At 48.6% G+C, this 22,397-nt stretch overlaps 8 protein-coding genes and 1 non-coding gene across 13 annotated transcripts; 4 read left to right on the top strand and 5 right to left on the bottom strand.

Moving 5' to 3' along the window:
- Window positions 1-131: 131 nt before the first annotated feature.
- Window positions 132-3,353, bottom strand: FOIG_02370 (ectonucleotide pyrophosphatase/phosphodiesterase family member 1/3). Its single transcript, XM_031199667.1, has 2 exons — window positions 1,224-3,353; window positions 132-1,164 (listed from the first exon to the last, which is right to left on the bottom strand). The coding sequence occupies exons 1-2, from the start codon at window positions 3,067-3,069 to the stop codon at window positions 698-700; spliced, it is 2,313 nt and encodes a 770-aa protein (XP_031071704.1). The 5' UTR covers window positions 3,070-3,353; the 3' UTR covers window positions 132-697.
- Window positions 3,354-3,618: 265 nt separating this feature from the next.
- On the bottom strand, window positions 3,619-3,710 carry FOIG_02369. Its single transcript has one exon. It is a non-coding gene; the product is annotated as a tRNA-Phe (tRNA).
- An 80-nt stretch (window positions 3,711-3,790) lies between these two features.
- Window positions 3,791-5,300, bottom strand: FOIG_02368 (uncharacterized protein). Its single transcript, XM_031199666.1, has 2 exons — window positions 4,681-5,300; window positions 3,791-4,631 (listed from the first exon to the last, which is right to left on the bottom strand). Exons 1-2 carry the CDS (start codon window positions 5,231-5,233, stop codon window positions 3,952-3,954), a joined length of 1,233 nt encoding a protein of 410 aa, XP_031071703.1. The 5' UTR covers window positions 5,234-5,300; the 3' UTR covers window positions 3,791-3,951.
- Window positions 5,301-5,630: 330 nt separating this feature from the next.
- Window positions 5,631-6,557, top strand: FOIG_02367 (uncharacterized protein; the record flags this gene model as incomplete). Its single annotated transcript, XM_031199665.1, has 1 exon — window positions 5,631-6,557. One exon carries the CDS (start codon window positions 5,631-5,633, stop codon window positions 6,555-6,557), a length of 927 nt encoding a protein of 308 aa, XP_031071702.1.
- Window positions 6,558-6,560: 3 nt separating this feature from the next.
- FOIG_02366 (uncharacterized protein) lies at window positions 6,561-9,651 on the bottom strand. 2 transcript variants are annotated; one of them, XM_031199664.1, is made up of 5 exons: window positions 9,604-9,651; window positions 9,195-9,474; window positions 9,000-9,104; window positions 8,610-8,938; window positions 6,694-8,471 (listed from the first exon to the last, which is right to left on the bottom strand). In XM_031199664.1, the coding sequence occupies exons 2-5, from the start codon at window positions 9,313-9,315 to the stop codon at window positions 7,110-7,112; spliced, it is 1,917 nt and encodes a 638-aa protein (XP_031071701.1). In that variant the 5' UTR covers window positions 9,316-9,474; window positions 9,604-9,651; the 3' UTR covers window positions 6,694-7,109. The 2 variants fall into 2 exon arrangements, with proteins under 2 accessions (XP_031071700.1, XP_031071701.1); XM_031199663.1 differs by lacking the exon at window positions 9,604-9,651 and having other exon boundaries at window positions 6,561-8,471; window positions 9,195-9,602.
- A 1,084-nt stretch (window positions 9,652-10,735) lies between these two features.
- Window positions 10,736-14,050, bottom strand: FOIG_02365 (uncharacterized protein). Of its 2 annotated transcripts, XM_031199661.1 has the most exons (6): window positions 13,692-14,050; window positions 13,273-13,631; window positions 12,844-13,186; window positions 12,469-12,788; window positions 12,057-12,416; window positions 10,736-11,991 (listed from the first exon to the last, which is right to left on the bottom strand). In XM_031199661.1, exons 1-6 carry the CDS (start codon window positions 13,863-13,865, stop codon window positions 11,364-11,366), a joined length of 2,184 nt encoding a protein of 727 aa, XP_031071698.1. In that variant the 5' UTR covers window positions 13,866-14,050; the 3' UTR covers window positions 10,736-11,363. The 2 variants fall into 2 exon arrangements, with proteins under 2 accessions (XP_031071698.1, XP_031071699.1); XM_031199662.1 differs by having other exon boundaries at window positions 12,844-13,631.
- A 1,331-nt stretch (window positions 14,051-15,381) lies between these two features.
- Window positions 15,382-17,995, top strand: FOIG_02364 (vesicle-associated membrane protein 4). Of its 3 annotated transcripts, XM_031199660.1 has the most exons (4): window positions 15,441-15,706; window positions 15,766-16,213; window positions 16,617-16,848; window positions 16,905-17,995. In XM_031199660.1, exons 2-4 carry the CDS (start codon window positions 16,109-16,111, stop codon window positions 16,919-16,921), a joined length of 354 nt encoding a protein of 117 aa, XP_031071697.1. In that variant the 5' UTR covers window positions 15,441-15,706; window positions 15,766-16,108; the 3' UTR covers window positions 16,922-17,995. The 3 variants fall into 3 exon arrangements, with proteins under 3 accessions (XP_031071696.1, XP_031071697.1, XP_031071695.1); XM_031199659.1 differs by having other exon boundaries at window positions 15,382-16,213; XM_031199658.1 differs by lacking the exon at window positions 15,441-15,706 and having other exon boundaries at window positions 15,886-16,213; window positions 16,617-17,520.
- A 271-nt stretch (window positions 17,996-18,266) lies between these two features.
- FOIG_02363 (N-acetyl-gamma-glutamyl-phosphate reductase) lies at window positions 18,267-21,131 on the top strand. Its single transcript, XM_031199657.1, has 2 exons — window positions 18,267-19,383; window positions 19,433-21,131. Exons 1-2 carry the CDS (start codon window positions 18,474-18,476, stop codon window positions 20,092-20,094), a joined length of 1,572 nt encoding a protein of 523 aa, XP_031071694.1. The 5' UTR covers window positions 18,267-18,473; the 3' UTR covers window positions 20,095-21,131.
- A 283-nt stretch (window positions 21,132-21,414) lies between these two features.
- FOIG_02362 (uncharacterized protein) lies at window positions 21,415-22,249 on the top strand. The gene has a single exon (XM_031199656.1). The coding sequence runs from the start codon at window positions 21,656-21,658 to the stop codon at window positions 21,929-21,931; it is 276 nt and encodes a 91-aa protein (XP_031071693.1). The 5' UTR covers window positions 21,415-21,655; the 3' UTR covers window positions 21,932-22,249.
- The last annotated feature ends 148 nt before the right edge of the window (window positions 22,250-22,397 follow it).

The raw sequence follows: 22,397 nt of genomic DNA, 5'->3' as shown, positions 1-22,397 counted from the left end.
GCAGGACCCCACCTTGAAATGGATCCCTTGCATGAAATCATTAATCATTATCAGAGCCTACCTTAGCGCCGCCTAAGCTGAGTAGCCTACTGCAGCCATTTTCAGATAGATATCTCTATAGGGCATTGTAACATAAGGTAAGTCCAATTCTCTATGGAACCTCACATGAGGCATTTCTTGAGTTAAGGTATGACCTGAGGTATTCTAACTATAAGGTAGCCTAAGGTAAGGTACCTACTACCTACCTAGGTATGCAGGAAGCTGAGGCGGAGTTTTTCAGTGCACACACCGCAACAAATATTCTTTGGCCGTGTCTCAAATCCCACCACCTCTTTGATGCAGGCAAAAGTATATTTTCAAGGGAATAGGCTATGTGAATGAAAAGCTACCTGCAGTGTACACCGCCTCTTAATAAAATGTCCTTATTATACGTGGCACTCTTGCAAAGAGCACAAAGGTCACACAAACAAAGTGCAGCACCAGTGTGAGCACAGCATTTCGCCTCATTTTCAAACAGGGAAGGTTGAAAGGAGCAAAAGGAAAGGATATCAGATGTATACCAACTTTGCTTGGACGAATCACAAGCCTCATCATGCCCGCCGCATTGTCAAACGCCCTTGTGTTCCATCATGGCCCCTTTGAACGCCGCAAAATACAAAGAAATACGCACGACATTTCCACCCTATGTATTCACAATTCAATCATCTCCAGTAATTTTATGCCATACTTTCTCCACTTTGTGAGTGAACCAATCCCAAATTCCTTCGTCTTTATCATCGTCATCGTCGCCACTGTCACTATCGCTGTCGCTATCCCCATCCTTACCTCCGCTGTCCTTAGAGGGGACAGCCGACTTTGATGGTTTCGCGGGTTTCTTGAGTGAGACTGTCGCCTTGGCGGACTGCGTAGGGGCAACTGGGACCGTAGGTCGTTCAGGCTGGGTAGGCTTTTGAGGCACAGTCGGCCTCTCGGGATGACTTGGCTTCTCCGACAAAGTTGGGCGAGCCGGCTTCTTGGGGGCGGACGGAGGATCGGCAGGTTCCTCGGGTGTATCTTCGGGCTTGTGCACGCCGATAGGCTTCAGGGGAAGCCGTAAAGTTCCGTTGTTGGAGCTGGGCGTCAAACCAACAGAGTCGCACAACATGTTGTACACCTCAATATTTTCTAGTCATCCAAATCAGTAAGTGAGGAAGAAAAAGGATGCTCGTCAGAAATCAACTTACGGAACACTTCGATCTGGCTGTTCGCTGGGTGGGGGAACGCAGGGCCACGGGCAATGAAAATGGCCCTCATAAGCGGATGCTCATGGTCATAACCATGAAGACCTCGCGGATGATATACGAGATTCTTCTTCTTTCCTTCTTCTACATCAAACTCGTCTTTGGTGACAATGGCCCATCCTGTTTCGGGAACAACCCACAGCGGGGCGATGCGGTGATGCTTGGAGAAGTGATATCGCTCGGGCATGTCGACGTCACGAAGATAGACTTCAAAGTTTGGGTTAGACTTTGATTTCTCCTTAAGCTCATAGTAGAGTCCTTTCAAGTCGTCTGGGTTCTTGGGACGAAGACCGTAGAGTGGCCAGCCATCGATATGCTCAATCTTGTCTGTATCGATAAGGTCTTCGAGCTGGATTAGTCTTGAGATATCTGTGGTTGCCATACCGTGATCGGAGACGACAATCACGTTGACAATGTCGGTCAAGTTGCGTTGCTCGAGTCCGTGGAAGACCTGTCCCAGCATGCCGTCCACATTCTTGATAGTTTGGCGGATCTCGGTGGAGTTGGGACCGAATTTGTGACCATCACTGTCGACATGAGGAACGTAAGCGGCAATCAATTGTGGTCGCATGTTGCCGGTGTCCACTGTCTTGTCCTCAAAGCCGGGCATATCAAGAAACTCCATGATTCTGGCGACCTTATTCTCAAGTGTTTCTTTGCCATTGAACTTATCCATCAAGCTTGGTTCAGTGTGAAGGACATGTGCCTCGCTTCCTGGCCACATATGGACAGCACTCCGAACCCCTTGCTTCTCTGCTGTAACCCAGAAAGGCTCTCCTCCCCACCACTTTGGGTCAAGACTCTGGCCAGGATGGGTGTAGTAGAATTGCGATTGCATATCAGGATCCCAGAAGGTATTGCTGACGATGCCATGGCTTTCAGGATATAAGCCTGTTGCAAGAGTGTAATGGTTCGGAAAGGTGACTGATGGAAAAGAAGGATGCATCCATTTCGGCGACACTCCCTCGGCAACGAACGAGTTCAAGGTAGGTGTCAATCCACGTTGGAGGAAGTCGGCGCGGAAACCATCCAGGCTGATGATGAGGGACGTGGGCGCAAAGAGGGCGGTTCCATTGCTGACCAGGGGTTGGTTCGCCTTGGTGAATCTGTTCCTGCGATTCTTGGATAGCTTCCAGGCTAAGAGAATCAAGATCGCGAAGCCTATGGCGATCAGGGAGTGAATGAAGACCCACCGGCGCCAGCTGCGACGTCGCTGGGCCTTTGCTTCGGCAATCAGATTTAGATGATGTCGATCCAATTCGTCACTGTCATCCCTCTCGCTACTCTCGCCAGTTGAGCTCCCTTCCTTCATACCTCCTTCTTCCATCTCATACATCAACTCTCCGTCCTCTCCATGTTGAGCATGCTCCACAAGTTTCTCTCGCTTCTTCTGTCTCCGTTGGCGTCGAGTCTTTCGCTTCTCAATCACAAGATTTTCTGCGGAACTGTTGATCGAACGATTTCCTGAACTGCTTCCTCGACGACCAAACATTTTGCCTATATTAGGTACTGCGAGTCCTGAGCCACGGCGCTCCCGTTCTTTCTTCTGTCGCGAGTCGGTAACAAGTCGATCAATATCTTCCTCTTCCATCAAGACAATGCGATCGTGAGCACGCAATTCTCTACTATTTCTCGCGCGCGAGATAAGTTCGTCATCGTCGGTATCGGTATCTTGATCGCTGCGGGAGTGAAGAGAAGAAGCATCGTCGTCGTATGCGACAGGAGAGAGGAACGAGGCATTGTCGCGATCCTCCCTAGAAGGGTTCGTATTTAAGTTGTGGAAGGACATGATGACTTGACGTCGAAATGTCTCTCAGGAACATGAAATGCCCTCGCATCTGCTACGTCGCCGTTGTCGCATTTATTAGGGAATTCTATTTAAGGGGATGTAAGACATGGATAGACCCTTGAGATAAGCCATGTGCAATGCCGCGAATGAGACCGGGGGTAACTTCCACCGGCTCCGTTTTCGACCCACAATCGGTGTCAATGGTGCGATCATGTTGATTTGATGTTTTTATTGGTGGGTTCTACAGGCTTGCTTCAACCTTTGAACTTTGAATCAGATAAATAAATAGCTGACTGCTCAGCCCTTCCAAGCCTCGATCATTGATAGGCCCTTAGAACATATTAATAACACGAGATATTTCTAATTCATTTTTATACAGAGCAAAAGGGATGCTCAGCCACATATCGATAGCGTCACAGACTAGACAGACACCTTGTTGGCAAGTTTGGTCCCTGGATTCTTGCGGCTCCATTCAGCTGCATCTTAGTCCAAACACTAAAAGTAGTAGCTCCGCCTGTGATGAACCCAAGATAGGCAAAAGAAAAGGTTTGCGGTTTGTGTGGATCGAACACACGACCTTCAGATTTCGAATCCCGAAGTTTGACTTCAGTCTGACGCTCTCCCAACTGAGCTAAACCCGCTGTTGCTTATAGATGTTGACAATAATGCATTTCATGTCGACTTCGCAAATCTAGAACTAGCGCACTATCGAAGAGGGTGAGGAACATTTTGTTATCATGATGCGATATTGCCCAGGGTGAAGAGATATAAAAGAAAACTGTGGATTCGAAGTCGTATCCATAAGACCATTTCTCAACACTTGCCTTGCCTTGTGTTTCTTATCATCCAGCGCCTGGGCTTCGCTGAATCTTGATTGACCTTCTACAATTTCCCACCTTTGCTTGCAAACCAACCCTCAGCCTCATCTCGTCCCAATAAACTTGAAATCATAATCTTTCCAAAGACATCTATGTCATCCGCCTCTGCCTCAGCAAGAACACCATTAAAGATGGCATTCGTCACCACATAGTGGTCCTTATCTCTCCATGCCTCAGCAAATCCCAATGGAGTCATAGCATTCCATAAATATGCGGACAGTGTCCATGAGTGGCATAAACCAAGCCTTCCATCACATTGGAGCATTTTGCAGCCGGACATGATACGATATGTCTGTACAAGATAGAATGAGAATAAGAGAGTCCGGCGTAGGGACTCCTGGAGAATCCAATCTTGCCAGAAGGCTTTTGTCGGGGCTATAGGGTATAGCGGAAGCGTGCCAGGTGTGCCCTCGATGTCAAACTGGGCATAGGAGAACAATGACATTGCGGAAGCTTCTATGGCTGGAATGATTCGTTCTGCTGATGTACGGGCACCTATGTCGCCGTCGTAGAGCCTTATTATCTGGTAAAGGATGAGAGCCTGGGTATGAGCCAGACAGTCCAGAGGCGTTATTGGTGGCGGCGCTGAGAGTAGGTCGTTGACGCGAGATTCTATGCTACGAAATATGATGGGCGAATTGACACGGTTCTTGGCCATGTATAACGCACAAGAGGAGTGGGCATCTGCGTTGATGTTAGTGAGCGCAGACGACAGTTGAGCTCTGATCTTCACCCTGCATAGACCGAGGCATAGCATCTTTATAGAGGAGTGGATGACACCACGGTGTTTGATTCTCAAGAACCATCTTCTTTGGAGCCTCTTTGATCTCATCGACAGCCCACTGAAGGCGATTCAAGATATGTGCTGAGACATTCCCAAAATCTTGCGTCGACGGGCCAGTTAATGTCAAAGGCTGTTGAGCAAGTTCTAGTGCCACATCTTCTAGTGGCAGATCAAACGTATCCAGGCCATTGGAGCTTGCATCAATTCTTGAGATGATGGCATTGAAATCTTCAATGATTGACCCGCTAATGGGAAAGCTGCCAGAAACTTCAGGGGACGATTCGTTACTTAATAGACAAGGTGATACTGTCTCTGGCGATTCAGACTGAGGGGTCAACTGTCCCCGTATCGTCCTTGTCGGATATTGGCAAGATATCTGTCTTTGAGAGCATCGGAGACATGCGGGTAGAGCAAAGTCGCAGCGCCGCTTAGCTTTTGTGCAAGCAGTACAGGACTTCCGCCGACTTGGAGGGTTGCGGCGTTCTCGAGCGGTAAGAGACATATTAGAAAAAAAAAGCCGCAGTGGGTTCACCAATGCGCGGAAGTGTAATTAGTAACACGGATGGTTGTGATGTCGGAAGCTGAAAGTCTGACTAGCAACCAAGCATCTACCGCAGTGGAAAGGATCGGGAAAAGTGGGACCGGGCGGAACTCCGCCCAGTGCAAGAGGTTCCGGCTCCGGGGGATCTGCGTGAGAATAGCGGATCTCCGGCGACGGGATGAAGTACTCTACGGGATAGAATAGTTTTCCGCAAGTCAGTCCGCGAGTAGCTTCTATAAAGTGAGGGCTTTTGGTACTTCAAAGAGATTAAATAGTTGGACTTAAATATCATCTGTACGCCACCTAGCTATACTTTTGCACCCTGAACATCACATACATACTATTCAACAACTTGGAAATGTCTACCCCTCAAATCTTCGTCTCAGGTGCAACAGGCTGCCAGGGGGGCTCTGTCGCTCGCTACCTGCGATCCAAGGACATCGCTGTCCATGCCCTTGCCCGCGATCCTAACTCTGATAAGGCTAAAGCTCTTAAGAGTATTGGGGTCAGGCTTACTCCTGGAGACTATGACAACGAAGCGGCGCTCAGAGAGGCCATGAAGGGCTGTACAGGCCTCTTTCTTGTCCTTATGCCCGACTTCACAGACCTCACTGCTGAGAGGCGATGGGCAACCAACGTCTTGAATGGTGGCAAAGAAGCTGGCGTCAAGCATGCCATCTTCTCAAGCGGCTTCAGCGCTGGCAATCCTGACCAACTGACTGCCATGGAGCCAGGAAGTTTCACTGATATAATCATGCGCAACAAGCATGCAATTGAAAACCAGACTCGCAATGCAGGATTCGAGCACTGGACAATCTTGCGCCCGGGAGCTTTCATGGCCAACTATGTCGAACCCTTTGTCAGAATGTATCCCGACCTCGTTGACAAAGGAGTCTTCGCAACTGCGATGACCCCTAACACTGTTCTCCCCTTGACTGATACAATCACTATCGGCAAGTTTGGTGGCGAAGCATTTCTGAACCCAGCCAAGTTTCATGGAAAGGAGATCGCGTATGCTGATGAGTGGATTGAAGTGGAAACCATCTTACAGAAGCTCTCCAAAGCCGTGGGAAGGTATCTTAAGGGAGAGTACCTTTCTGATGAAGAGATCATGGATCAGAAAGCCACCAACCCTTTCATAGCTGGTCAACTTGTCATGAGAGACATGGCCAAGCTTGCAACCAAGGAAGAAGTCAAAGCATGGGGAATCCCGCTGAGCACATTCGATGAGTTCCTTGAACGGGAGACACAGGCGATTCATGAAACATACCACAAGGCATCTTGAATGGCACGAGCACCTGAAAATCTATTAGCGGCTGATTTGATGGCATAGTAGATTGACTCTGTGAGAATGTGTTTGTCGATGATATTGAATCATTGTTGAAATGACGATAGCGAATACGACAAATTATAGCACCAGCCAAATATCTGCGTGAAATAAGTGTGCACTACTCTTACTCTGAGCCATATATAGTGTCTTGTTGGAAAGGACAGACGCCTGTGAGTTTGTATCTAATTGTGTGTAACACCTCGACTCTGCCGTTGTAGCTAGGAGGCCTTCTTTCTTATGGCACCCCGGTCCAAGTTATAGACAACACTCAAAAGCCTGCCCACAGGCTGCCAACCGATATGCGCCGTCACCGTCAAAACGCCCCCAAAATGCCACAAGCGTCCGTCAAACCCTAGTTGAGCGTGTATTGCCAAGAATGTCGTAAGTCTCAACCCCTTTGATTAAGAAAAGATGATTACCCAGCACAGGAAACGATCACTGTGCTACCCCGATAGCTCCTGGAGCTTCACGTTGACTCACGCCCACTTCGGCGGTGTGGGTGGCACTCTAACTGTTCCTATCGTGTGGTAGGCCAGGTTCCTCGGTACCTGGGGTGGTGTCGCGTGTCGCGTTCTCCTGTTGTGTGTAGCTTCTATTGCCACCAGCCGAACTTCCTGCAGCACTGCTTGATTCGCCAATACCTCCTACTGCCCAGTCCCCTCGAGATTGTCGCGCCGAGGCTGACGCTGGATAAACTCCGTCAGAGTCATATAGAGTGCTTCCTCTCATTGCTGGGTTTTGTGGCCATCCCAAAGGCATGCTAGACACCCGACGATGTTGCCCCTGGCTCTGATTGGTAGCGCCGGCAGGCACATCATTTGCAACAGGGCTGTTGGTGTTTTCTTGGGAGCTGCCATTGCTTGATGTCGCAAAGACCGCAGCATTTTTTTCGTTGATGTCCTTCTTGCCCTTCTTATGTCCAAATACCGCGGCTGCGCCCCCACCAGCAGCCAAAGCGGCAACGGCAGCAGCGGCTGATGATCCAAAACTCCGGAACTGATCAATGGGACCACTGTCTGACGTTTCGTCAAAGAATATCCAGAACATACCAGCAAGTAGGCCGGCGAGAATCAAAATGGTAATAATGGCGGCACCAGCCTTATCACCGGCAGGCAAAGGTTTGTAATCCAAATCAGGGGTCGTTCGCCCAACATCTTCGGCACCACCGCCAGGATTGGCTTTGCTTGTGCCTCCAGTGTCCTTCGTTAACGGGGCTGGCCGATCCTGGATCATGCAGGCAAGAGTAACTTCTAATGCGGCCATTTGTTGACCAATGGTGACTTCGCCCTCAAACTTGTCCTTGGTCCAGTAGAGACTACACATTCGATTGTTATCACCCCCCGTGCACTTGTCCGTGGCTGCAACGGCTGAAGCACGCAAAAGTGGCATGATAGTGTCGCGAGTATGGGGAGCCCATTGCGTAGTGACAGCAAGCCAGCGGCTCAGATATGCCTTAAAAGACTTCTGGTCGAGGTTGCAAAGTTTCACGGGTTCACAAGCGACCTCTGTCATGATATTCTTTTCAGGCCCTGAGAAAAAGACTTTGGCACCCACGAGAAGATTGTCGAGGCGATCCTTCCAGACCTGGCTTTCGGTAAAGTTGTACATAGCAGCGGCGCCGAGAATCATACCGCCAGCATTGTAAGAGAATTGATAGGGGACGAGTTTCGTGCAGTTGTTGCCGATATGAGCACCATCATAAACGTACCAGCTCTTAGGGTCAATAAACTCGACTGCTTCCATCCAGTCCCATGTTCTATCCGCCCAGTCGGCATAACTGCTATTGCCAGTGAAGAGAGCGAGACGAGCACCTAGAGCAAAGAAACAAGCCTGAGAAATTGAATTCTTGTAGTCGTAACCCCTATTCCACTGCAATCGGTTGTTAGCCCATGAATATCAATTTCGACTGATGATAAACATTTGACGCTAGGCACTCGGGTGACGCCACGAAGATTTGACAGGTGGTGATGGCGAAAGTCCGAAACTGGACATAACTGAATCACTAACCTGGAAGATTTGCCATCTCAAACCGCCATTACAATGCTCTGTATCCCAACGAGCTGCCTGGGTATTGAAGACGGCTTGTGCAAGTCCAAGCCATTGTGGCTGGTCTTCTGCAGGATGGGGGAAGTTGTACTCGGCAGCCGACATGACAGTAAGTCCCCAGAAGCCCTGATCATCGTTTCCTTCGGTTCTTGTCTGGTTAATAGGCATATAATCGTCGTGATCGCCGACCTGGAAAAGAAGTGCCTGTTTGGTGATTTCGACGTATTGGGAATCGCCAGTGTATGCCCAATAATCGACGAGTGTTCCCATAAAGGCGCCAGCGTACCACCCTGGCAGGAATTGTTAGTATCAACAGATGGAGCAATATCGAGTTGGGGACTGCGTTCGTACAGTAATAAGGATCAGGTAGTAGACCTGGTGTTTGTCCGGGTTCGTCGCCATGATACATGCCAACCATATCCTTGGCGATTGATTTGGCAATCGATTTAATCGAACCTGAATGGAGTTTCTATGTCAGAATGCGCGGCTTTGAGAGGGCAAAGTACGAAGCAAGCGGCTCGGCGACTGTTTCACGGTGTAACTCACTCGTCGAATTAGGATCCAGTTGGTAGGCCAAGGAAAAGCGATTGAGCGTCAGTAGCAGGGCAGCTATGATGCCGCCTGCACCGAGCCTTGGCTCTGATTTCGATGTTGACGGGAAGCGCATGTCGACGATGAAGCGAGAGCGACGATAAGCTCAAAGACGACAACGATGATACGTGTCGAGCTTCATGAGGATGCAAAGATGAAAGAGAAAGAAACGAGCGAAAGGATGACGATGAGAAGTGGAGAGAGACAGAGAGAGACAGGCGTGGGCGGAGGTTACCTGCAAATGAATGAATGAATGCCCTGGATACCGGGATTGGGGGATTGGGATGGCAGCCCGGGGTGGCTAGGAACCTAAGAATGGAAGGAACCTCGACAAGGAAGCAGGGGTTATTAGAAGCGGGATTACCTTAAGGTAGAGTTAAAGCCAGTTTAGGTGCACAAGGTACTTTTTTTTTTACCTCAGTTTATAAGGTCACAAAGGATGGAAAACTTTAAAAGTTGGAGGTCGGGCAATGAGGGCAAGAATTGATCAAGGACGACAATTAGATCAGTTGGGGCTAACAGAAGAATATTGGGAGATGACATGATAGATTCGCCAGTCATTGGATGCTTGTACAAGAGGTTGAGCAAATGGCAGTAAATTACCCTCGTGTAGCAATTCGAGGTACAGCTTCAGCCTAAGTACAGAGTACAGCACCTCCAATTAATCATAAAAGTAACCTTTTTTTCGTAAGCGGGAGCCATTCAAAAAGTCCCATCCTCTAGCCCGGGCATAGCCATGGAGATACGAGGAGGAAATGTCATTGACTAACTGTTCTTGATGACATTGAATGTTTCACCCCTCGAAATATCGTTAGATGAATGCATACCACTCACTTGTATCGGGCACCTCGGATATACATACCATCCAACTGCATTATTATTAGCAGCTCACAGCTGAATAATTCCCCTCCGACCCGCCATCTCCAGGTCCAAGCTAGCCTCTTTTGCGTAGAGATTTGCCAAATACGAGCAGGCGAGGACCTGGAACGGCCGCCCTAAACTCCACCCTCTGCAAGCTCTAAGGCTCCGTCGATACGGCCGAGTTAGCCTGAGGGAAGTGCCAAACCCAGACGGGCCAAGTCTAGTTTGTACCTGAACGGTATGTACATACCTCTTGAGAAAGAATATCACAATGTGAAGAGCGAGTCTCGGTAGCACGGCAGCCAAGAATATGTGATATGAGGGGTTTTGTGGTTGACCCAGTAAATCTAAACAGGTCAGATTATCCGTATAAGACAAGAATTTGGGGCCAAGCCCGTCGCTTGATTACGCTCAGTAAATGAGAGAACATCCATCCCTGGTCCTTGCTCTGCTGACATTTGTTATTGAGATTCTCGTGTTCACCTTAATCAGTTGCTATCCCACTTCATCATGTTGATATGACTTGCATGAGACTTTGACATGACCTAACCTCAACACCCTGATTCAACACACTTTTGTATCAAAGCGCCATGGAAGAGCTTGCATAAAGCATCAGTGAAGGGTCAAGTCGGCAGTCGATTCATCTGTCTCTCTTTTGTTTCTACGGGTTTGTTTGTCGATTCTCCGTAAACCGGCCGAGTCGGGCGAACCATGGGCTAGCCAATCAATCCATGAGAGCATTAATATTGACTAGTTCCAAGTGATCAAGGCTCCAGACTTTCGAAAACAGGCATCTTGATGTTTGTAGAACCAACCATCAAAACACTTGTTCCCCGGAAATGGTCAATCATCTAGATACCAACGGTTCCGTCTTTGTTCACAGTGATGGCGAACTGAAGCACTATATAGAGGTTCATATCATAAACACACTCTTTGAGTCCAGCGGTCTGCACCTCGCTACGCTAACCGCAAACTCCTCCTTTTTGTTTAACTTTCATAGACGCCAGTGTTACCGATTGTCTCATGTTCAAGGCACAACTGGTATTGCTTGTTGCACATCTTCTTCCCCTTCTCCTTCTCCTGCTCAACGGCAATTGTGATGTGTTGCCTTATTCTGTCAATCATTTTGACTCTGCCCAACTTCATTGCTGGTCTTTTCTTCAGGGTACCTTATTCAAAGCTTCTGAGCCAGCAGTTTGCTCAAGGTAGCAAGCCTCTTCCGGTCATTCTGTACTGACCATTCCACTCAGTGATTGCTCCGTCTCACGACGTATCCCAAGTATCATCATCCGACTCTACTGGTTCGTCCTCGCTTGAGTCACCCGCATTCGTAAACTCCCGAAACAGTGCAATGTCCTCAAACCTGTCAGACAGGCTCTCCACACTTGCTTCTTCGGGATCCGTCATGGCAAGATTCAGATCAGCCATGAATGTCGCCCGTATATCTTCCGACGGACTAGTCAGCCTATTCTCCTCAAACTGTACCATTAGTGTTCGTGCTTCGTCTGCGGACAAATCGCCTTGCTGAAGCGCCATGGACAATATGCTGCGACCGATGGTTTCGGCAAATCGGAATGAGCGTCGTAGTTCTCCGTAGCTTTCGACACAAAAGAACAGGTAAAAGCGCCAGGCGGCATCCTTTGTGTTTCCAAGAATCGCATTAGCGACGTGGATCAAAGCAGTATGCCACAACATCGTGTAAGATGAACATGCATATTTTTCTCTGTATACCACCACAAGACGCTTGAGCTGGTTCACGGATGCTTTGTATGCAGCGTCAGGCGAGCTGCGCTTGCAGGGAAATGTTTTCAGTCGCAGTGGTTTTGGTGAATCCCTCGCACGAACTGTAAATGGGCGAAGGACACACAGAATAGCGACATGGAGCCAGATACTGCCATGCGATTAGATTTAACAGAAGGACTACAGTTGGGAAGAAGCAAGAAATTCGAAACATACTGAAAGACCAAAACATGATGCGGACTCTGCTCTGAACGCACCATAGATGGGGGCAGTGTTTCTGCCCAAGCTATTAACTCTCGATATTTGTATTCCGCAAAGGCGAGTGTAATGTGACTGCTGAGGCTTTCGCGCGGGAAAGGCTGATCACGATAGTATTTCAAGGTCACTTCGTGCATTATTCTCCAAAATCGACATAGAACCGGAAACGTGTCGCCCATGTACGTCTGCTGAGGTGTCTGCTGATGAGACTCGGGGCTGGGCTCAGGAGAATGATACCATTCTTGTCCTGGTATTGGGACTATAGGGGGGTGCTCGGGATATGAGAGGCCAGGTTGTTGATAAAACAAAGCCATAAGCCTGAGGATGTTAACATCATGTCTTGTCTGAGATCTTGACTTCGTGAACTCACACTATCCAGTTGAAAGTCCCCCAAGCAGCATATGATGTAGCGCTTTGTAGCTCAGGGCTCACTTGCTTTGCTTTCGAAATCGCAACGCTTTGCTCGACGCCGAAAAGGCCCATGCGAGCCCCCATGGCGTTCACTTCAGATACATACGTCAAGACGTAGTGATCTTTTCCATTACCCAGATATGCTAAGCCCAACAGTTGTGTTGCAGCAAGATTCATCAGAGAATCTGTCGCCTTTTCAAGTGACCAACGATTCTCGGCCTCTTCACAAAACTGTGGTATGAAGGACTGAACAGTAGAGTCTACCGCACTGTACATTTGCTGTTGTTGTCTCAGCGAGGCTAGTCGAGTACCAGACTCCTTCCAGACCACTTACACAGCTCCAGTACATAATGGCACTGACCAGTAGCTTACTGCAGTAGTTGGTTCGACAATGGACCAGATCTTCCATAAACAAGGTAGGATCAAAGGGGCCCAATAAGGGGTGGTCAGTCTCCAGATATAGTGATATGACCTTTGCAGCCAAGTTGGAGGCGATTGGTACAGAGGTCCAAAATCCAATATTCAGCTCTTCTAATCGTTCGTCACATGGGCTTAGGGCGGGTGCCAGGCTCTGGGTAGGATCATGGGCTGGGAACGGGTTCGGGTCACTATTGGTCATCGGGGTGTTTTCGTCGTTTTGTGTGGTTGATGATGTCCGGCTGGCGCTGAAGGATTTCCTGTTAAATGTCAGCCAAAGTTGGTGATAACACGGCTTTGTAGCCGGATAGCGAGTGATGAGGCCTTTCCCATCCAGCCAGCTTACTTCAAGATACTAGATTCAAGGGGTTGAAGCGCTGGAAAAGCGAGAGAATGCCTTGCCATGAGCTCAGCTTCAAGACCCAGGTGCCGAGGGTGCTCAGGGGAGCGTTCATGGTCACTGATGTTTTTTGTTATCCGCGGTTGGATTATCGACACGGCTGTATCGAGATCTGTGTGGCTTCGTACGACTCGGAGAATATCAATAGCCTGAGCCTCGGGTGCTGTCTTCAAAATATCAAACAGCCCCAGAATCTGCTCTGTTTCCTTACTCGTCTGGCCTGAACTTCGAGTCTCGGCGTAGGTACATGGTTTCTTTTCGCCGCGTCGTCGACAAGCCTCGCACGTCGGCTTTCTTCCATCGCACTAGTTGACACATCGTGTTAAAAGGGACAAATGGGTTGCCACTTTCCTTGAGAAGCTTACACGAATCTTCCTCTTACGGCACGAGTTGCATGCTAGTTGTGTTCCGATTCGTTGTCGCTTCAAAGGTTCGTCGCTGGAGGATCGTGGAGTCGAGGAAGATCCAGATGGCTGCGAGTTGGGAGGCGAGTTTTCGCTGGGAGGGACAGGGAGTAGTTGGCGATATCTCTTGGACATTGCTTGGACTCGTGATACTGGCAAGGAACCCGTCAAAGACAGTAAGTAGTATCACAGTCGACTGAGAGCAAGGGATCAGATAAGGTATTCGGTGGCGAGTAATCTCTGCGTTACATGGGTTTCCTTTCACGTGTTTCATCATCTGAATGAGTGAAGGTTGGAGGTGCTACGTAGTTAAGGGATGTGTGCACACAATACACGGGACTTCTCAATGTGTATATCTCTAACCCAATCAACTCAACGCTGCTACAATCAGCTTCCCAAACAATCTTCCAATGATCAGAGTCCTATATGCCATATTCGCACAATTGCAGAGTAGCTAAATCGAATGTGGAGGGACACGATCGAGCTCGGAGTAAGATCCGGGTCAACTGATTGGTTGTAGCTCACGAGCCACAGCTGCATTGACGAACTAACCATATCTTGTATCCAATCCAATATCATGACATCCATACATAGGGTGACGTATACTTCTGTGACGGATACTAATAATAATGTATTGTTGATGACTTGGAGTCTGAGTCGCTATGAGAATGAATCACATAGTGTATAGATCTCTGTTTGTTGAGCTTCAAAATCCTTCTCTTCTTCTCACATCTTCCACAAAATCAGTAAAGCACTGGAGCCCGGCCCCAATCACAAGCCGCTTGTGTTACATCAGCCAGATCGAAATCGACGTTTCGATCGAATCCTGTCATCTGAACGACCCCTGTTATCAGTTTTTATTAGCTCGATGTTCTAAAATTCTGGAAGCCTCTTCCATCATGATGATGACAGAATGATCGCTTTCCCCATATTTATAGCCCTATATCCAGGTTCCATTATCTAAGCGTCTCAACGAGATCTACGATACTGTTAATGTTCCGTAAGAACGGCACCCATGCCTTTTCAATATGTATGGGCAGTAGAGTAAGACGTAGTCACAAAAACAATAAAGTAGTTATCTAATCCTTGTTTCAAATTTACTGACACTGATTGGTGTTGGTGTTGGGTGAGGCTCAATGTAGTCTCTCGTTGGCACTATTTTTAAAGCCATATGTGAAGCATCCAACACAGACCTGAAGGGGTCACGATGGGTTTCATGATAAGGCAACAGAGAATGGCTCCATGGACGGCTTGCAGCAACTCCTCCGTGCGTCTGTGACCGTCATTGTTCCTACTTGTAAAAGGTAAGTCAAGAAAAGTATGTATCTGCCTCTTGCGTGGCCTATCAAGACCATCCATAGCTATTTCGTAGTACATATTTCAGCAACAATAACAATGGCATCAGTTTCTGTGTTGTAGCAAGTCTTTCTAGTGAAACTTTTGGCACTAATACAAGTTGTACCTTTTTCGTCCATGTGTTTCCAAGTGCATGAATGGGCTGTTTGAGGGCACCCGAATGTGCATACACTCGATTGGATCGGATGTGGCGCTGTTACTGTGGTGAGCCGTGGCTGACTGTGGCTGACTCATGGATGCGAATACGGGCAGTGTCTCCGCGCTTACTGAAAAAGGACGACAACTTGGGTTACAGCATCACATGAGTCTGTCATCACCAGTTCCATCGGTAACCTTTTTAGGCATTGCGTACCGCGACTCGAAGCAACAGGAGGAACGTATCACTGCGCGAATACTTTACAGTGCAACTACTCTCCTGATAAGTGCGAGCAATGAATTGAAGGCCTTTCCAGAGGACAGGTCAGGACATTTACAGCTCTTTTTATAGGCAGACTAAGTGCTCCATGGCGTCTATTGACTGTCATGGCCAAAAATAGAACAGCAGAATGAACGAACGAACGAACCAACAGTTGATGAACCCCGATAAATTGAAAAGGACAAAGACTCTTGATTGCCAAAGCGTAAGTTATCCGTAGGCCTTCGAATCATGTAGAAGTACTTAGCCACGACGCCAATTCAGGCTCAGCACGTCAACGCAACCACAGCCCATCTGAAGCCCGCCCCGAACCCCCCGGTGGCCTCGTCACCCAGCAGCGCCCCAAAACCAGCTCCGCCCTAGGTTCACCTGCAACCTGGTCACTCACTACTTGTTTCGCCTGGACCAGCGCAACGTCTCACAATCAACTTCCCTCTTCCAACCTCTCGCTACGCCAACCTCCTCCTTTCGACTATCACAACGACACGACACGACAGCCCCGTAATCGCGAACTTGTTCTCCTGCAACATCAAACTTTTCGCGCTATTCCGACCGATACCCTTTTGTTATTTTCTAGCGACTCAAACATCTCCAAACCACAGCCAAAATGCCTGAGCAGGAAGCCCCTTACGACCCCTATATCCCCAGCGGCCAGGCTGGAGCCCAACAACAGGGCGCTGGCGGCAATGCCAGAACGCAGGCGCTACAAGCTGTAAGTTTGTTTTGATGATATTCGTGATGCGCGAGTGTTTTTTGTATGGTTATGAGTTGCGACACCTGGCGACCAGGCTGTTCGATGACGGATGACGGATGACGCCTCCTTTTGGTAATTCGCAAACGATTTGCGATAGAATCGCAATTTTTCGAAGAGCCATCAACCGGCCACTGGCAAATCATGCGATAATACCCTAAGAGCAATTATGCAGCATCATGATATCCGTTCCGAGCAACCCGACCAAACGCCACTTGCATCAATTTGCCAATGCTTGATGGGTTTTCGTCACATTCTGGCTATCTTGCCACCAGACGATACCTGTGTCCAGCCCACGCCGCACCCCAAAAACACCAGCGCTGCAATGTCTCTGGTGTTGGATATGAACTAATGCAGTCGGCAGCAAATTGATGATACCGTGGGTGTGATGCGTGACAACATCAACAAGGTTTCTCAACGTGGTGAGCGCCTCGATGCTCTTCAGGATAAGACCGACAACTTGGCCGTCTCGGCACAAGGTTTCCGTCGAGGAGCCAACAGAGTCCGCAAGCAGATGTGGTGGAAGGATATGAAGATGCGAATGTGTCTGATTATCGGTATCATCATTCTGCTGGTCATCATCATCGTCCCCTCTGGTATGTGTTCGATTCGTCAAAGATGTGTTGTTGAATATCCTGATAATCCTCCCTAGTTGTGGCTACTCGTTAGTAGCCCAATCATCTGTTTGGGTACTACTTGGTCCTTACGATACACACGCTGGGACATGACGACATCGAATATCGCAAGCTACGACCATGGGAAATGGAACTTTTGGGCAACTGGCCATTATTGCAATGGAATATGATTTGAGCACGATGGAGTTTGTTCACGTTGGGTCCCGGTCAATGTTATGCTGGCAGTTTTTGCTCCTGGGGTGACTTACTACTGATGACGAGGTCTCAGTATCGCTCCTGGAACTTCAGACCGGGCTGGATGTTTGAGATTAGGCGTTCCCCGATTAATTGAGATGTATACCTTTCCGCGGATCTTTGTCATCAGACCCGGCTCCTCGTGTTGCGTCATTGGTGGCAACGAAGCGGCAGTCCGCTTGCCAGACCGAAGATAGGAATGGCAAGTGAGAGTCCATGATTTCTGAGAGCAGAGGATCGTGATCAGCTGTCTAATTCTTGCAGAATCCCTTCTTGTTAGTCCATTTCTTTAATAGGAGATTTCTATCACATGACGAAAGCTCCAGTTTCATAGCAACCCAGGGTGATTAAAATAAAACTTTCCTGAGACGTGGGCAGCCGGTATTTGGATGAACTAGACCATGCCTTAAACAATAGTTGCTCCGAAAGTGGAACTTCTCTGTACACATGGCATCCTGTCCGTTGAAGATGAACGAAAGAGATCCCTTACAGGCTCAAGATTTGACGTACCAGAACCATGGGTCCTCTGTTGGCGTCATTTGGTAGTGGGCTTCTTCTGTAAGTGCATGGGTATTGTGGGTAGGAGTAGATTGATAACGCCGACTGATTGATAATGCCTCATCACCATCTGAGCTTTTTTTTTCTTGCATCAGGGAATGTAGCCGTGTTTGGTTACTGGACCTCGGTGGGTTTGCCTTGGTAAAAAGTTCTGCAGCGGATGAACGGGGGCGTTTTCACTATTGCTGCTTCACTGTAGATATTTGAACGCAACAATGAACGAACGATACCAATATTAAGTCAAAGACTGATTCTCGCCCATAGTTACAGGCCATAGACGAGACCGCCTGAACATGGTATTTTTCATGATGGAGCTCAACGGAAAAAAAAATTCTATCATGATGCAACGGAGACCGGCAAGGCAACCCCGGTCAGCTAAGGGTCTCCAAGCGGTGTCGGATCGATGGTGGATGGTTAGAGGGACGATGACTCCAAGGAATATGCGAGTTGTGCTTTGAAGAGATTGCAAGTTACAATAACAGAACTATCGGAGGCCATTGCCTCGACTTCTAACACGATTATACGGGCATAGAATAATTGTGCATAATGTAGTTGGTTACACATAAATCTTAACAGCCCTGTTGCCCCTCCATTGGAAGTGACCCCAGGTTCCTAGCTTTTAAGGTACAACACCTTTTTAGTCTCCACTGACTCACCCGGGCCTTATCTTGCCGTGTGGGCCTCTCGATCTTCTCTCTAAAATAGTCAACAGTCCTCATCCTCTCTTCCTCATCCCTCCCCTCTGTCCATTGCACGATCTCCCTGCCATCGTCGAGTCAATTGGCTTAAGCAAGATGTTTTCCGCCACTTCTGGAGCTTTTCGGGCTGGTGCCCGACGAGTCGCTCCCCGCGTCGCTCGTTCCAATGTCAAGACTGCCGCTCCGACTGCGCTCCGATCCATCAATCCCAACCGAGCCCTCTCTACTACCAAGGCTCTCGCCTCTTTGCCTGGCCGCGATAGGACTCGGGAGATTGTTGCGCAAACCATCAACAGCATTGGCAGCAGGAGGGAGGGTGAGCAGTACCTGAAGCTCTTCACCTCGGTTGAGTCCCAGAAGTTTGCTGTTATCAAGGTTGGCGGGGCCATTCTTTCCGAATACTTGGATGAGCTTTGCCGAAGTCTCGTTTTTCTTTCCGAGATGAATCTTTATCCCATCATAGTCCACGGAGCTGGTCCTCAACTCAATAATCTTCTCGAGTCAGCTGGTGTTGAGCCCCAGTTCGAAGAAGGTATCCGAGTTACTGACGCCAAAACCTTGGGTATTGCTCGCAAGCTTTTCCTTGAAGAGAACTTGAAGCTTATTAACCGACTGGATGAGCTCGGTGTTGCGACTCGATCGATTAGCGGTGCTTTTATGGCTGATTATCTTGATAAGGAGAAGTGGCAGTATGTTGGCAAGATCACCAAGGTCAACAAAGATGCTATTGAGAAGTCCATTGAGGCTGGCTATATCCCTGTCCTTACTTCAATGGCTGAATCTGAAGACGGCCATCTCCTTAACGTCAACGCTGATGTCGCTGCCGCCGAGCTTGCCCGTGCTCTTGAGCCCCTGAAGGTTGTTTATCTGTCAGAAAAGGGTGGACTGTATGATGGTGATGGCGAGAAGATTTCTACTATCAACTTAGACGCCGAATTCGACCACTTGATGGCTCAGCCTTGGTGCCGATACGGAACGCGACTCAAGATCAAGGAAATCAAAGAATGTCAGTAGGCCAGGTGACGTTATGCAGACTTATAGCTGACCATTCCTAGTACTGGACACACTCCCCCGCAGCTCATCCGTTGCTATTATCCACCCCAGCGATTTGCAAAAGGAGTTGTTCACCGACTCCGGTGCCGGTACCCTCATTCGTCGAGGAGACAAGATCCAGCGAGTTTCCTCTGTCAACGAAATTGGGGATATTTCCAAGTTCAAGGAGACTCTGGCCCGCGACCGCCAGGGTCTTGATGCTGAGGCCACTGTCGAACGTTTTGTCGATCATCTTAAGGAGAAGAACTTCAATGCCTACTACGACGATGGAATGCAGTGTCTAGCTGTCGTCCTGCCAGCCAATGAGGAGCGACCAATTGCTACACTGGCTACTTTGAATATCACCAAGGCTGGATGGCTCAGCAACGTCGCTGAGAACGTCTTCGCTGCCATCAAGAAAGATCACCCTAGCCTGGTCTGGACTGTCAGCGAGGAGGATGAGAACCTAACTTGGTTCTTCGAGAAGGCTGACGGAACCTTCAACAAGAACGGCAATGTTCTTTTCTACTATGGATGCGACCTCCGATCTGACGCTCTGGTCCCTGTCTACGAGGAGTTCAAGGCCCACGGCCGTGCTATGTTCGGCGACAACCTGGAATCTCGACTTCGAGATGCTGCCAAGGCCACCAGCGAGACCCTAAACGCCTCTCAGAGCCGAACTTGATCAAGCTTCCCAAACTACCTAGCTGCTACTCTTGAATATCTCACGATTAAAATTCCCAATATAATACAAAACAGTTAAGCCTTTCACCTACAGACCCTTATTGACGTAGGCCTTCTTCCTTATCGCGTAGCTTACAACAGAAGCGAGAGAGGAACAAATGATGTTCACTCTGAGTCAGAAGGGTTGTCAAAGAGGGACAAAGTATCACACAAAACCAAACTGGCCCACTCCTTGGATCAGAAGTCTTTGCGGAGACAACTGAATTGGGTGCTTGCTTTTGAGGGTTGTTTGGAAGCATCTGAGAACTGCCTGAACTATCGTTCATGAAATAGCTACTACAAACCAACAGTTACAATCACAGGCTGTGTTCGTCAGTGCCAGATACCCCCAACTATCACATCGGATACAAACCCGAAGCAGGAGACGTTCTGGGCCGTTTAGGTAACATGAAGTAAAGTAGCGCACCTAATGGTGGCCTTTAAGCATAGCAATGACAAAGAGAATGGGCATCGAGGATGGTACCAGGTTAGTTGAGTGATAGAAAGGCCTGCTGTGATTCTATCGTCACTCCGTCAGCCACCAGTCCAAGTAAAAGTTCACCAACAAGGAAGATATGTGTCTGTCAAAATGGCCCCCCACATGCATCTATGAGGCTGTACTTAATTGAGAATGAAGGCTTCTGGAGAGGGAGGGTGAGCAGGCACATATGCAGAAGATCTCAGACCGGAACCATGGAAAGGCTTGTATCTTGTGGATGCTTTGAGCGAAAGGAAATGCTGAGGGAGACGTATCAATCAGTGACCTTGTGTGATGGGGTACATGTCGTGACTTGATTCTTTGGGTTCTCGAATTATCAAGGTAGCAGATTGTAGGTCGAAATGCAAAGAGCGAGTACACTTGCAAGCTGGCTGAGGGTGCAGCATTATCTGTATGTTCGAGAACCTCCAAACGATAGTATGGATAACAGTTTAATTAAAATAAAACTTCCACTCGTTCTTCATCGCTGGCTCCAAGCTCAAGAATCATCTAGCACTTCACTCTTTCATCCTGTCGAGCTGGCCACCTGAGGATGAAACCAACACTGAGAAGTTGTGCTGTAAAACTGTTCCTGTAGTCGCGAAATAATATGTAGCAGAATTCAATTACGGGAGTACAGAGGCGTTGCAGGAATCAATCATCATTTATTGTAAGGCCGCCTGGGCTGTAAGGTATCCTACTGGGTTGGCAACTGGCGGCAGCTGGCAGTGTCTGAGTCTCGCAACAGCCCCTCACCCGGCGTTCGTTGTTGATTCAGGATGAATAGATGAATCGATTTCACAATGGCATTTTGATATCTATTGTTGCAAGCTCATCGACATCAACGACTGATTACCGTGCATAAATAGCTGGGCTCACTATCTAGGGTACTCACCGCAACGTACATCCTCGTGAATCTTGAACCAGATTTCTCTGACTTGAGCTCTTAAGTTATTTCGTCAGAGCGAGTTCTTTCTCATCCACAAGTTTCTTTCAACCCTCTTCCACTGCCAACACCGGCCTCAAGTCGCCGAGGAGTCGCATCATGCCTATTGTGAATCCCACAGCCACTTCCGTACCGGAGGAACCCAAGGCGTCTGAGTCTCGACCTATGAGCCGTCTCGAAATAGGCCTTATTGTGGGAGTCAGCGTTCTCTTCGTCACGTTGATCTTTTTCATCTTCCTCGTCCAAGCCCTGGACCACCGCCGTCGCAAAAAGGTGCTGAGGAGAATGGCCGAAGATGCCAGAAACCGTACTCCCGAAGAGGAGATGTTGTATCGCCGGCTGGCATGGCTGCAAGTTGAGCATGAGTCAAAGTAATGGCATGATACAAGAGAAGGCTGCTAATGAACATGTCGACAGGCATCATACAAAGCCTGCGTTGCGTATGGGTGGATAAAGACAACAACCCAACCGATCCACCCCCCGAAGTCGTTGAATTTCACCGGCGCAAGGGCCGCATCTCGTACCAGAAGCCGCACATGCCGCAGTCGGAGCCACAGTCCAAGGAAGCGAACTAATATCCATGTCTGATGCCGGTTGATTCAAACCTGTGTCATCCATCCACCGCAAAAATGCTAACCGTGGCAAAGCAGTCGACATGTGACAAGACATGGATATAGGATGCAAAACGGGCGTAGTTGATTGCAACCGACGTGGTATCGAACGTGCACATAAGAACTTTGCCTTCGAATAAAGAAGGATTGGGTTGCTTGCAGTGCAGTGCAGTGCAGTGCAGGGTTATATCAAGGCAAGGTCGCGGCTATGTACAGCTGTTATGGAGGCT

The sequence above is a fragment of the Fusarium odoratissimum genome, assembly GCF_000260195.1.
Source record: "Fusarium odoratissimum NRRL 54006 unplaced genomic scaffold supercont1.2, whole genome shotgun sequence".
Taxonomy (NCBI): Eukaryota; Fungi; Ascomycota; class Sordariomycetes; order Hypocreales; family Nectriaceae; genus Fusarium; species Fusarium odoratissimum.
Note: the sequence above shows the minus strand (reverse complement) of the source record. Positions and strands in the feature narration are given on the sequence as shown.